At 47.0% G+C, this 11,884-nt stretch overlaps 1 protein-coding gene across 1 annotated transcript; it reads left to right on the top strand.

Annotated features, from left to right (window-relative positions):
• Positions 1-1,908: 1,908 nt before the first annotated feature.
• Positions 1,909-11,208, top strand: CYP1A1 (cytochrome P450 family 1 subfamily A member 1). The gene is made up of 7 exons (XM_074964722.1): positions 1,909-2,037; positions 5,150-6,014; positions 6,585-6,711; positions 7,251-7,340; positions 7,432-7,555; positions 8,499-8,585; positions 10,507-11,208. Exons 2-7 carry the CDS (start codon positions 5,181-5,183, stop codon positions 10,811-10,813), a joined length of 1,569 nt encoding a protein of 522 aa, XP_074820823.1. The 5' UTR covers positions 1,909-2,037; positions 5,150-5,180; the 3' UTR covers positions 10,814-11,208.
• The last annotated feature ends 676 nt before the right edge of the window (positions 11,209-11,884 follow it).

Genomic DNA, 11,884 nt, shown 5'->3' with positions numbered 1-11,884 from the left:
TTCCCGCAGGTTGCCCATTCGTGCAGTCCCCTGCTCCTGCTAATCTGCCCTGCCCTTGCTCCCTTCTCACGCGATGGCCCCTCCTGCCACGTTGCAAAAGGTGCCTTTGGAACAGTGACCTCCCCTCGCCCTGCTCCACCGCCTCATCGCCCTGCAGCGCCCCCTCCCCTTCTGCTCCCCAATCTCTCCCGGCTGGCTTGTTTGCACGGGGAAAGTGGTGAAACGGAGCCAAAGCGCTTCTCACGCGAACCTCACCAATCTTTAACTTGGCCCGGCCCAGGGGCAGAAAGCTGCTGCCCGAACAACGTTAACCCCCTGCGTTGGGCGCACAGCCCGGCCCCCTCTTTCCCCGGTCCCCCAACTCACTGGAACCCTCTCTCCAGGGCCAGGAAAACTTTGCTCCCCAGTGATCAGGGATGACACCCCTACTCCGCAGCGCTGGGACGAAATGGAGCAGTGTTGGGGCAAACGAAAGAGGAGCAGAGCAGCGGGTCCCCTCCAGGGTGAGATGGGGGAGGGGGGAAGGTGTGTAAATGGGGCTTTCCTCCCATACCCCCACTATGAAACTTTCCAAGTATGAACCCTACTTCCCAAGGTTACTGTCTGCGCCTAGGCATGTTACAGACGCTTACAGAAACACACGGGATGCGGATCTGCCTCTGACCTTAATCTGCTCAGTGGCTAATTAGTGGTTATGCCCCAACCCTCGGGATTTTAGGAATCCTTGGGGCTGGCTATCAGACCCCCTCTCTTCTAATAATAAAAGGCATTTTCACGTCGGTTTTCTGCTCAGCACCCTCCCCGCTCCCCAAAGGCAACCCGGGTCAATTCCGGCTGTCCCGTTCTTTACAATTGCAATGGTATGAATATTCGGTCCCTTCAGAGAGAAATCAAAGGACAATGCGGTTTCTCCTATCCACGGGGGGCCAGTGTCCTATGGGGAGAATGTCCCTTGGAGCAGAGCAGCCGGTCAGTAACTTCAGGGGAGGAGGATACTTCTATCGCCACTGGCGAGCGGCGAGGGAGGAAGAGAAGCGAAGCGCTAAGCTGTCTGCGCTAAGGGGAAGGGTGTTTGCACAGAGATCGCCCGAAGAAGAGCTCTGTGTAAGCTCCAAAGCTTGACTCTTTCACCAACAGAAGTTGGCCCAATAAGAAGGTTACCATCACCTCTTTCTCTCACAGATCACAGTGACAGCCGCTGGAATGGCACTCCCTCGCCATGGGGGGCTAGTGACACCCCCCTCTCCCCAGAAGGACTGCGCCGGGCAATAGAAGAGATGACAGGGCACAGCTGGCGCCAGCCTCTGCCCTGGACACTAGTGTGTTGCTGTACAGGGTTGTTGGGGTGGAGGGTTAGGCCCGGTTGGGTATTTTGCGCACCAAAGCCACCAGGCGCATTCAGCATTCTCGGGAAACCCTCTGAGCTGAGCTCCTGAAGCCCTCACGATTCCGGGCACAGAGATACCCACCCGACCCGACCGCCTCCCCCTCTGCCAGTAGAGACTCCCCAGAGCTAGTGAACTCAGGGACCAGCAACAGCCGAGGCCGGGGGATCCGGGTTTCCAGAAGCAGGACGGAGGAGTCGGGCTCTTGCATGGACTGAGCCAACCTCCCTTTCTCCTGCGCTTCCGACAGCAGGCGCAGCGGCCCCAGCGCTGGAGAGCCCCTGATTCTTGCACTGACATCTCTCTGCGCTGCGGCTCGGAGGCGAATCCCTGGCGCTCTCCAGGGATCCTGTCCAGTGCAAACCATAGCGGTTGTTGCGATGGGAAGGGAGCTGCTAGTCACTACTTTGGAGCTGGAAGCTTTGCGCACACTTTTGTCACGTGACGGGAGGATGCTCGGCCAATCGGGATGCAAGGAGGTGCATATAACGCTGGCAGAAAGTGGCACTCCCGTCAAGTTGCTGGGGAGGAGCACCTTATACCCCCCTTAAGAAGCGACAGACCCCGGGCATCTCCGAGCTGCACCCACGAGCACCCTACTCCTTAGAAGAGCTCTCCAAGGAAAGCTGCGCCAAGCATCTGGGACGCACAGGTACCGCAGGCTGCTTTCCCCCGCTCCCCGTCTCTGCGGTGCTTTTCTGCAGATCCAGCCGCAGTGTAAACGCTTGTGGGGAGGGGGCTGATGAATGTGGCTGTCTGGTGGCTTTGCACATATAATGTAGAAAAGTCTTTCCCCCTCCCCCACTAGTGATAGAACTTATTAGACGCTCAAATTACCTGGAGTCCTGGACTGTCGTATGATGCATTATCAGGTCGACCTCAAACCTGTTTGCAAAAAATCAGAGTGAAACCTAATAGCTGGAATGATACCCTATCCCCCTGAGCATGTATCTTACAGATGAAATAACACGGGGGCAGTTATAACTCTGTCTCCCACATTCACAAGCAAGAAGTCATGCAAACAGTCATATCCAACATCCTGCAAGGATATATCTTTGGCAATAATTAAGGGCCAGGGCTTGCTCCTGTCAAAATTATTAGCAAAACTTCCGTTCAATAGCAAAAGGATGGAGCCCTAAATCTTTTGCCACAGACTTATTTGCTTGGATGGGAATCAGTTAAGAGAACTCTAGCCAAGTGTGGGTGTACCAGAGGAGCTCTCCAAAGAGTTCCAATATTAAGGCTCTGACCTCTCTTCCTTAAGATTTGGATGAGCGAGCAATATAGGCTGCTTGTTGGGGGGGATGACTCAAAACCTAGAGATCTCCTACTGAAGGAACAAGAAATGGAAACAAGGGAAGCAAATAGTCTCTGGCAAAAACTGTTCTAAACCCCACAAAGTTGCTTTAGATCAATTCAGATGGTCCGATTTAAATGTCCCAGAAGACAGGACATTTAGAATGGAGGACATCTTATAGGAGACCCTTGTTTTCAGATCCACCTCTGCCCATTGTGCCTTGGTTCTGCAGGGAAGATGTGTCTTCTCTGGGAATTGCCTGGCTTGCTTGTAGAGGTGGAAATCCGCCACTTAATGCTTTCCTAGTCTCTAATAATTTCCTTTCACTAAACAATTAGGAAGACTGTTCCTGTTTTTGCATGAAACAAGCCACTGTCCATTCAGTGATGGGCTCAAAAGTCTAGTCTGGGTTTCCTGGTGACTTAAAAAAGCATCCCTCACCCAGGTAGGGTGACCAGATGTCCCAATTGTAGAGGGACAGTCCTGATATTTGGGGCTTTGTCTTATACAGGTGCCTATTACCACCCCCCCCATCCCAATTTTCCACACCTGCTATCTGGTCACCCTATACCCAGGAGAACTGACCCCTTTTAAAAAGTCTACCCATCATTTCCTCATTCTCAGTGAATGAACAGACTCTCTTCCTTCAGTGTGAACTAGGAGATGGAAAAATCTGGACTGATTTCCTCACTCACTAGCTTACATCTTTCCGTGGAAATGTGAGGCACTCCCTCTCCTATGTCAATCTTTAATGGGTGAATCAGTGACACTATAAACCATACAGTGCTCTTTGGAACTGATACGATCTAGTGTGTCGGAAGCAAACACACGAAAGTAACTGGTGTCTAATCTATGTGCACTACTATGCACAGGTGCTGTAAGTAGAGAGACCCTCATTCAACAGACCCTTCTGGAGAGAGGTGCACACTGGCTGTCACAGACTTTTGACTAAAGCTGAACTAGACTTTGCCTTCAGATTACACTTTTTTTTCTGGCATAAAGAAATGTGATGTGGTCATACTAAGAATCTTACAGAGATCTTGGTAGCCCCATCTCTCCCTTCTGCATGTGCATATTCTAGGTGATCTTAAACTGAGATCAAACACTTAAGTCCTGCATCCTGTGATACACTCAGCAAGACTAGGACGGTCGGACCCGGTGTTAGGGCCAAATTATAACTTGGGTAACTACATTCTGTACCTCAGAATTTCCCCTTGGTAGCTCCAAGTCATTAAGGCACCTTCTCTTCATTTCCCTAGTAAATGCTGGTATAATGCTGCCATAGCCTGTTAGGGAACCATGATGTTCTACTCCAGAAATGGCAACATTTCAGCAATGAAGTTCTTGGCTATTCAAAGCAAAAACCTGCATGCATTCTTTAGATGAACTGGGGTGCAATGCTACAGGGCTGGTGACCCCTAAATAATCAATGGGACTCACTAACCATATGAACAAGATGAGGAGAATTTGGCCCTGTAAGCAGGTCCCCCTTCAGTTCCTGGAAACCCTGCCTGGGTGAATTAAACAGCATACATAATCCATCAGAGCATCTGTATTTCTCCCTTGTGTGCCAAGTATAACACCAATTGAATATAGCAGCAGCTAGGAGTCCCCCTCCTGCTCCCTGGCTCAGTCTTGTATACTGCTTGCCTTCTTCTCCCAGCTATCCAGCTGATGAGCTAGTTACCTCATTAACTTATCAGGTTCTCTACAGGTCCAAGCGATCTCTTCTAACCTTCCAAACCTGCTCAAACTACCTAACTCCCTCATACTCTACACTGCGTATCCTGGGTGCTCTATCTAAGGGTATGTCTACATAGCGATAAAAACCCCACAGCTGGCCTGGCTCAGCTGACTCAGGTTCTCAGGGCTCTGGTTCCAGAGCTAAAAACTTGCTGTGTAAATGTTTGGATTCAGGCTGGAGTCCAAGCTCTGGGACCCTGCAAGGGTGGATGATCCCAAAGCTCGAGCTCTAGCCCAAGTCTGAATGTCTACACAGCACGTTTTAGCCCCACAAGCCTGAGTCCAACTCAGGTGACCTGGGCCAGCTGCAGCTTTTATCCCGGTGTAGACATAACCTAAGTGACCAGGGTGCTAGCTTCCAAAAAGCTCTGTTTATAGCTGCTTAACTGCACACTGTCATAGGCATATAGTATGAAAAAAGTTTTTGGATCCTTTTAATGGCTTCTATATAAATGTAAGGTATTATAACTCTTGGAATGAAAGGAGCAAGATCTCTGGTCCTGGGGTCATAAAGGAGTAAAATCAATGTGGCAAGTTTTCACTCTGGTCATTTAAAGAAATGTGGTTCAAGTAGAAATAGTCTCGTAAAGCAAGTGCCCCAACCAAAATTAGAATGCAGGTTTCCTGACTTCTAGTTTTATGAAGTAACCATCAGATAACACTGCCTTATAACCTGAGGTGCCTCCTGGACGTTACCTCTTACCTTTCTTTTGTTTAATCTTAGGGTTCTTAGTCCCTTGAAGAGGAAGGCTGCAATGTCACTGCTGGGAAGTCAGGGCATTATCTCAGTCACCGAGATCCTTATTGCCTCTGCTGTCTTCTGTCTGACCTTCATGGTCATCAGATCCTTCCGGCAGCAGATCCCCAAGGGGCTGAAGAGGCTCCCAGGACCAAGGGGTTACCCCCTGATAGGCAACGTGCTGGAGCTGGGGAGGAATCCACACCTGACCTTGACTCAGATGAGCCAGAAGTATGGAGATGTGATGCAGATACGGATCGGCACCAGACCTGTGCTGGTGCTGAGTGGTTTGGACACCATCAAACAAGCCCTGGTGAAGCAAGGGGAGGACTTCATGGGGCGCCCTGATCTCTACAGCTTTCACCATGTTGCAGATGGCCAGAGCTTGACCTTCAGCTCTGATTCAGGGGAGGTGTGGAGAGCTCGCAGGAAGTTGGCCCAGAATGCCCTGAAGACCTTCTCTGTCTCGCCCAGCCCCAACTCTTTGTCCACCTGCCTCCTCGAGGAGCACATCTCCAAAGAAGCTGACTACCTAGTAAGAAAGTTGCTGCAACTGATGGAAGAGAAGAAGAGGTTCGACCCCTATCGATATGTGGTGGTCTCTGTGGCCAATGTCATCTGTGCCATGTGCTTTGGCAACCGTTATGACCATGGTGACCAGGAGCTGCTGAGTCTGGTAAACCTGAACAATGAGTTTGGGAAGGTGGCTGCTTCCGGCAACCCTGCAGATTTCATCCCAGTGCTCCAGTATCTCCCTAGCCGCACCATGAAAATTTTCAAGGATCTTAATAAGAGGTTCAACTCCTTTTTGCAGAAGATTGTTAAGGAGCACTACAGCAGCTTTGATAAGGTAACCGGCTTGGAGGCGATTCATTTGCATCCATTTTCCTGCTCTGTCCTTCATTGTCTGCTTTTTGTCTTTTCTCTTTTGCTTTCTGGCTCACAAACAAATATCAGCTGAAGCAGAGGTTAGAGAAGAGGTAGTGGAGATCGTGCAACATCTTCTCTCTAGCCAAATAGCATATTTCCCAACAAAACATTACAAATTAAAACCCAATTATTTCTTATAAACAGACTATTTAGAGGCATTGATTTCTATATTTTGCTATAACTACTAAATGTTTTCAATTGATTATAACTCTTTAATTAATCTAAGTTTCATAGCTGCTGTAGGAAGCAATATAGTCCACTCTATTATCATAACTTGGGACAAATAGCATTATCTGTTGGCTAATGACTGTAGGGGAGAAAAGCTTATTTGCACATCTGAACCTGCAATGTAATCATGCTTCGGAGTTCACACACCTGTGGCAACGAGGCACTAGACTTTCCTCCCTCCAGCAGTGGACTGTTCTTGTTTAACTGCCTTAGTGTTTTGGAATTTGGTACCCTTTCCAACCTATGGACTTTCCTATTTCAGGACAATATTCGAGACATCACCGACTCCCTGATTAAGCATTGTCAGGAGAAGAAAGTGTATGAATCTGCCAACATTCAGCTCTCTGATCAGAAGATCATCAGCATTGTCAATGACCTTTTTGGAGCTGGTAAAAATACTTGCATTCAAATCCAAAGCAATCCCAGAGTTTTCTGTTCCAATTTATCTCCAGGCCTTTGATTCATGCAACTCTCATTCTCTGAGGCATAAAGGATACTTCAGTTGGCTACTGCTAGGAGCAGAGCAGTTAAATTTTACAAACTGAAAGCTTGAAAGTTCTTAAATCAAGAGTCTTTGGCAATTCAGTCCCCCTGAAGGACTTTGTAGGAACAATAACCGTGAAACAAGTTCTCCAGAGACAGTTGTGTACTGCTGTTTAGTGCTGTCAATCCAGAGTTGGGATGATAACACTGCTAGAGATGGGCCTGAACTAAAATTCCAAACACCCTTGAATTTAAGTTGTGGCACATCCACATTTTTGATTAACTTTACAGAGTTGATAAAAAAAAATTGCACTACTACTAACATTAACAACTTGCAAAATTGGCCAAGAAATGAGGAAAATCTAAAGTCATGGGGTTGTAAATTTCCTTTGACTTGTCTTCAAGTGATGACTAAATGCTTTGCTTTTCCTTTGTCTCTATCCAGGTTTTGACACTGTGACAACTGCGTTGTCCTGGAGTCTCATGTATCTTGTGACATATCCAGAAATTCAGAAGAAGATTCATGAAGAATTAGGTAGGTTCATGCTTTCAGGTATATACAGTTTCAAGGCCTGTGTCTCGAAGGCTGGGTGCCAAACAACCTCTTCCTCCACTCTAACCTGTAGATCAGATGATTGGCAGAGAGAGGAGACCCAGACAATCAGACCGGCCCATGCTGCCTTATACAGAAGCTTTTACCTTAGAGATGTTCAGACATTCCTCCTTCCTGCCCTTCACCATTCCTCACTGGTAAGTCCTGTAACTGTCAAGGCCAGTTTGTGCCCTTTTTTTTTTGGTGCTCTCTGTGAGAATGGTCTTCCGACTCAGCCCCCTTCCTGTGCAGACTAACACAATTCTTTACCCTGTTATCACCTTAACCACCTCCCGATATGAAGCCAAGTAAACCATACTCCTCTGGGGGAATAGTGCAAAAGGCACCCTCCCTCCTCAAGTTGAATGGGGGGTGAAATATTCACAGCAGATTGGGGGGGAGGGCTAGCTCAGTGGTTTGAGCATTGGCCTGCTAAACCCAGGGTTGTGAGTTCAATCCTTGAGGGGGCCATTTAGGGATGGGGGCAAAAATTGGGTATTGGTCCTGCTTTGAGCAGGGGGTTGGAAGAGATGACCTCCTGAGGTCCCTTCCAACCCTGATATTCTATGATTTGAATTAGTTATTCAAACCCTTTCTGTCGCCTTATCTATACATGGGATTAGCTCCAATTCAGCAACTGATGTAGCTGTATTGATGTAAAGGGTGGCTTTAGTTGGGGTTTGTACCTGTGTAGCTGCACTGGTTGTTGATCGCAAGCTGCTGAATCCCAAGTACAGTTTCACTTCACACCCTCCAATTCACCTGATGCAGGGCCATTAAGAGCTACAGCATAGTGCCTTAATGTTTTCTTCTCTTCCTTGGGAGAAACCATGTCACCTGATCACTTCAACAGGCATTTGTTTCCTGTGACAGGAACTTTCTTTGCTAGTAACATGAATCTGAAAGTTCTCCATTTCCCAGAAATGTTCACAATTAACACTGCAAGTACAAACAAAGATGGGCTATCACCTAACACAAGTCTGAGGAATGCAAATAAGATGTACAAAACAAGACACTTCTCTAAAACTGTCATCTCACTTTGATTCATCTGAAAGGGGCCTTGCAGCTTTTTAAACTTAAGACCACCTCTGTTTCTTTCAGCACAACGAAAGACACAGTACTGAATGGCTACTTCATCCCAAAGGACCTCTGTGTGTTTGTCAACCAGTGGCAAGTCAATCACGATGAGTAAGTTCAGTCAGACCAAATATGATGGGTTGGTGCTAAAATTGTTCCAATGCCTTTGTATCAATAAGACAAATCTAGATGAGTCCTAAATGACTGTACAGGATTATTGGGAATATGCTACAGACATTATTTCTATAGAAACCCTGTAAACCGGTTGAAGTATCTGTTTTGGGGTGTGGGGGAGGAGCGATCTCACTGAGGATTTACTGTATGACTGGTAAACAATGGGTCTTATTCTGTTCACTTACGCTAGTAGAATTCCATGGATTCGAATGGAGTTCTGACTTTCAACCTTGTGAGAGGAGAACTGGGACCAATATGGTTTTCAGATACTAAAGTTTGAGCCTTTCCCCACACCCATATGCCACAGTAACTAATGTTGTTCGTACTGGGCCTGCTGGGATCCAGTATCTTGCAGGTAGACTAGGTTTAACCTAGTTTAAGGGAAGTCATGCCTCACTAATCTTACAGTTTTTTCAGGGAGTCAACAAACATTTGGATAAGGGTGAGCCAGTCGATACTGTACGTTTGGATTTTCAGAGCTTTTGACAAGGTCCCTCACCAAAGGCACTTAAGGAAACTAAGTAGCCATGGGATAAGAGGGAAGGTCCTCTCAAGGGTCAGAAACTGGTGAAAGGGTAGGAATAATTGGTCAGTTTTCACAATGGAGAGGTGAAGAGCGGGTCATCCAAGAATTTTTACTGGGATTTGTGCTATTCAACATATTAATCTGGAAAAGGGGGCAAAGTGGCAAAGTTTGCAGACAATACAAAATTATTCAATATATATGCAAAGAGTTAGAGGTATCTCACAAAACTGGATGAATGGGCAACAAAATGGCAAATGCAATCCAACGTTGGTAAGTGCACAGTAATGCATATGGGAAAATCCCGTCTCTCTCTCTCTTGCTAAATTAGATGTTACCACCAAACAAAGATCTTGGAGCCACAACAGACAGTTCTCTGAAAACTTCCATTCAATGCACATCAATGATCAAAAAGACTAACAGTATGTTAGGGACTATTCAGGAAAGGATAAAAAATAAGACAGAAAATATCATCATGCCGCTATATAAATTCATGGTGCACTCATTCCTTGAATACTGTGTCCATTTGTGGTTGCCCCATATCAAAAAGGCTATTGTAGAACTGGAAAAGCTTCAGAGAGGGGCAACAAAGATGACAAAAGGGTATGGAATGACTTCCATACCAGAAAAGACTAAAGATTAAGGCAGTTCTGCTTAGAAAAGAGATGGTTAACGGGGGAGGATATGACAGAGGTCTATAAAATCATGAACAGTGTAGAGAAACTGAATAAGGAAATGTTGTTTATCCTTTTACACAACACACAAACCAAGGATCTCCCAATGAAATGAATAGACAGCAGGTTTAACACCAGCAAGTGGAAGTACATTTTCACACAATGCGCAACTAACCTGTGGAACTCATTGCCATTGGATCTTGTGATGGCCAAAAGTATAACTGAGTTAAAAAAAAACTGGATAGGTTTATGGAGGATAGGTCCATTATGGATGGTCTAGGACACATTGGTTTTCCCAGGAAGATTTCAAATTATGAAACCTCAAATCATCATTTTTTAAAAAAAATTTGAGCCCATTAATAACTTGTTTTCCCCTCAGCCGAAACGATATTGCCTTCAGTCATGAACATAAAGGGTTAAATTCATCCCTGGTGTAACTGCATAAACTTTCAAGTAAGCAACACCAGAGCTGAATTTGACACTGAATTAGCTGCAGTGAGGTGAGAGCACGAATGAGTAGTAAAAGTAGTTGGATGTGAGGTTGAAAACTGTTGCCATGTTTCACACGAGTCTGTTCTGATGCTATTCATGCTGAAATGCCTGCTTTCCTAGTAATCCTTCAGATGATGGTACCACTGCGGTATTCTTCCTTCCATTTCAGGAAGCTTTGGAAAGATCCATCTACCTTCAACCCAGAGCGTTTCCTCAGTGCTGAAGGGACTGAAGTAAACAGGGCAGAGAGTGAGAAAGTGATGATGTTTGGCTTGGGGAAGAGGAAGTGCATTGGTGAGTCCATTGGCAGGTGGGAGGTCTTCCTCTTCTTGACCACCCTTCTCCAGCAATTGGAGTTCAGCATATGTGATGGTGAGAAGGCGGACGTAACACCTCAGTATGGACTCACCATGAAGCACAAGAGGTGTGAGCACTTCCAGATTAAACAGCGCTTTGAAATGAAGAGCTCTGAGTGAGCTGCAGATTCTCATTGCTAGGACATGGAGGGGAAATGCCACATCACAATATTTTGGCTTTTGGGAACTACCACCAAGACTGCTTTGAAGGCTGACATGCTATAGAGTCTAAGATAATAGAAGCCATGTTGACTCTGCATCTGTACTGACATCGTGGAGGCTTGCTCATATCTGATATGTAAATGTACTCTATCTGCTGCTGTCTATTGGCATTCAAAGACTGTTTTGCAACTGACTCAAAAATTGGCAAAGCCTACCAAGTATACTCTGAGGAGCATGCCCTATAGCAGGGGTCGGCAACCTTTCAGAAGTGGTGTGCTGAGTCTTCATTTATTCACTTTAATTTAAGGTTTTGCATGCCAGTAATACATTTTAATGTTTTTTAGAAGGTCTCTCTCTATGTCTCTCTTATATAACTAAACTATTGTCATATGTAAAGTAAACAAGGTTTTCAAAATATTTAAGAAGCTTCATTTAAAATTAAATTAAAATGCTGATCTTACGCCACCGGCCCGCTCAGCCCGCTGCCAGCCTAGGGTTCCATTCACCTAGGCTGGCAGCAGGCTGAGCGGGGGCCTGCGGCAGGGACCCTGGCTGGCAAGGGCCCGGCAGCCAGAACCCCAGACCGGCAGCGGGCTGAGCGGGGCTGGGACCCCAGACTGGCAGTGGGCTGAGCGGCTCAGCCTGCTGCCACTCAGCCCACTGCCAGTCTGGGGTTCAGTCCACCGGCTCCTGCCAGCCAGGGTTCTGGCTGCCGGCCTCACTCAGCCCGCTGCCGGTCTGGGATCCCGGCCCTGCCCACTTAGAGTAGGTACCTACCTTCTCCCTGGTTCTAGCCCATTTTCTTCCTCTCTCTCTGCACTGAGCTGAGGGTGGGAGTGCACTGAGCACAGGGCTGGGGGTGAAGGAGCAGGCTGGGGGTTGGGGTGCAGGGTCTGGCCAGGAGCTAGAATGAAGGAGGTGGTTCAGGGTTGGGGCAAGAGGTTTGGGTGTGGAGTACTTACCTGGGCAGCTCCCATTTGGTGCAAGGGGTGCAGGTGGGAATGTGGGAGGGTGCAGGAGCTCCTGTTT

This window comes from Natator depressus, chromosome 10 (genome assembly GCF_965152275.1).
Source record: "Natator depressus isolate rNatDep1 chromosome 10, rNatDep2.hap1, whole genome shotgun sequence".
Taxonomy (NCBI): domain Eukaryota; kingdom Metazoa; phylum Chordata; order Testudines; family Cheloniidae; genus Natator; species Natator depressus.
This window is presented reverse-complemented; position numbering and strand designations above follow the sequence as displayed.